Genomic DNA, 2,076 nt, shown 5'->3' on the forward strand with positions numbered 1-2,076 from the left:
CGGATCCAGCCTTATGTTTGTCATCACCTTTGGCGTACACGCCTACATTCTCTAAACGCCTGGGTATCTAACTTCGAGCTCGGCGGGAGGTCGATCAGGCGAAAGCAAACCCACAGGGCGGGATTTTTGCGTGTTCCGTAGCTAGCTCATATCCTACGGCGATCGGCTGTGTGTTACAAGCCCTACCTAACCGTCACGTCGCTTGCTGCAGGAACCACCGTGTCCGTTAGCTGCAGATGAACGACTAAAACTCTGGATCGGCGTTCCAACAGCTTAGCGGAGCAGCTGGGAGTAAGCTCGGAAGTTTCCGTGCTACGTTTCCAACATCACGTGCATCGATGCAAGCTTTTTCAGTTTAGCGCAAACGAAGGACCGGGAGAAATCGTTTTACAGCCGGAAGACGGTGAGAGAAGAAGACGGTGAGGAGGAAGGCATTCCCCAGTCGATCTGCGTGAACGGTGCCATTGCTGGTCGCTTGACAGGGAACGTTGCTCACATTAGCAAGAAACCGTATGAGTGTGAATTGTGATGCAAGCCTTTTCTCGTGAGTGTAACGTGAAAATCCGCACCGTCCACACCAGCGAGAAATCGTATTAGCGTGACGGGTGTAGTGCCTACGTGACAACTCTCACAAGAAAGAAACCATATAAATGTGAACTATGTGATGCAAGTTTTTCGCAGTTACGTTACATAAAAGCCCATATGAGAACCCACACGGGAGAGAAACCATATAAATGTGAACTGTGTGACGCAAGATTTTCACTGATAGGTAAAATGAAATTCCACATGAGAACACACACAGGTGAGAAACCGCATAAATGTGAACTGTGTGATGCACGCTTTTCACGGATAGATAGCATGAAAATCCACATGAGAACCCACACGGGAGAAAAACCATATACATGTGAACTGTGTGATGCAAGTTTTTCACGGATAGGTAACATGAAAACCCATATGAGAACACACACAGGTGAGAAACCGCATAAATGTGAAATGTGTGATGCACGCTTTTCACGGATAGATACCATGAAAATCCACACGAGAACTCACACAGGAGAGAAATTGTATAAATGTGAACTTTGTGATGCAAGTTTTTTGCAGTTAGGTGATGTGAAAATCCACTTGAGAACACACACGGGAGAAAAACCATATAAATGTGAACTGTGTGATGCACGCTTTTCACGGATAAGTAGCGTGAAATCCCACATGAGAACTCACACAGGAGAGAAATTGTATAAATGTGAACTTTGTGATGCAAGTTTTTCAGACAAATATTACGTGAAAATCCACTTGAGAACACACACGGGAGAGAAACCATATAAATGTGAACTGTGTGACGCAAGATTTATACAGAAATCTTACGTGAAAATCCACATGAGAACTCACACAGGAGAGAAATTGTATAAATGTGAACTGTGTGATGCAAGATTTTCGCAGTTAGGTCATGTGAAAATCCACTTGAGAACACACACGGGAGAGAAACCATATAAATGTGAATCTTTCTCCTTCCTGCTTATTGCATATACGAATTAATGCACATAATTGATTATGATAAATAATTATATTCAAGTATTATGTTTTGCAATTTTATACATTCTTAGCATTCTTACACCATCCCTATAGCATCCCTAGAGCATTCTTACACCATCCCTATAGCATCCCTATAGCATTCTTACACCATCCCTATAGCATCCCTAGAGCATTCTTACACCATCCCTATAGCATCCTTAGAGCATTCTTACACCATTTCCCAGCACCCTGGCAGCATTTCTGCAACACTGCTATAGCATATCTGTTGCATCCCTACGCCATCTCCTAGCATCCTGGCAACATCCCTACACCGTCCCAACAGCATCCCTACAACATCGCCACAGCATCCCTGGAGCGTCTCTGCGACACCGCTGTAGCATTCGTGCAGCATCTCACATCGTCCCCACCGCATCCTCCAGCATGCATGACACATCCCCGACAGCATCACTCAAGGATCAACCGCACCATCCCTGCATCATCCCTCAGCATCCTCACCAGCAACTCCAAACATCCCCCAGCATCCTCACAAACATCCCCCAGCATTAT

At 45.1% G+C, this 2,076-nt stretch overlaps 1 protein-coding gene across 1 annotated transcript; it reads left to right on the plus strand.

The window, feature by feature from the left end:
- The first annotated feature begins 629 nt into the window (after nucleotides 1-629).
- LOC106819021 (zinc finger protein 233-like) lies at nucleotides 630-1,533 on the plus strand. Its single transcript, XM_014823681.1, has 2 exons — nucleotides 630-1,343; nucleotides 1,428-1,533. Exons 1-2 carry the CDS (start codon nucleotides 703-705, stop codon nucleotides 1,531-1,533), a joined length of 747 nt encoding a protein of 248 aa, XP_014679167.1. The 5' UTR covers nucleotides 630-702.
- The last annotated feature ends 543 nt before the right edge of the window (nucleotides 1,534-2,076 follow it).

Source organism: Priapulus caudatus, unplaced genomic scaffold, assembly GCF_000485595.1.
Source record: "Priapulus caudatus unplaced genomic scaffold, Priapulus_caudatus-5.0.1 Scaffold2750, whole genome shotgun sequence".
Taxonomy (NCBI): domain Eukaryota; kingdom Metazoa; phylum Priapulida; class Priapulimorpha; order Priapulimorphida; family Priapulidae; genus Priapulus; species Priapulus caudatus.

Coding starts and splice junctions, on each gene's coding strand:
- LOC106819021 (XM_014823681.1), top strand. CDS start 703: ATGAGAACCCACACGGGAGAGAAACCATATAAATGTGAACTGTGTGAC. Junction 1,344..1,427: donor TGTGAACTGTGTGACGCAAG/ATTTATACAGAA, acceptor GTGTGATGCAAG/ATTTTCGCAGTTAGGTCATG.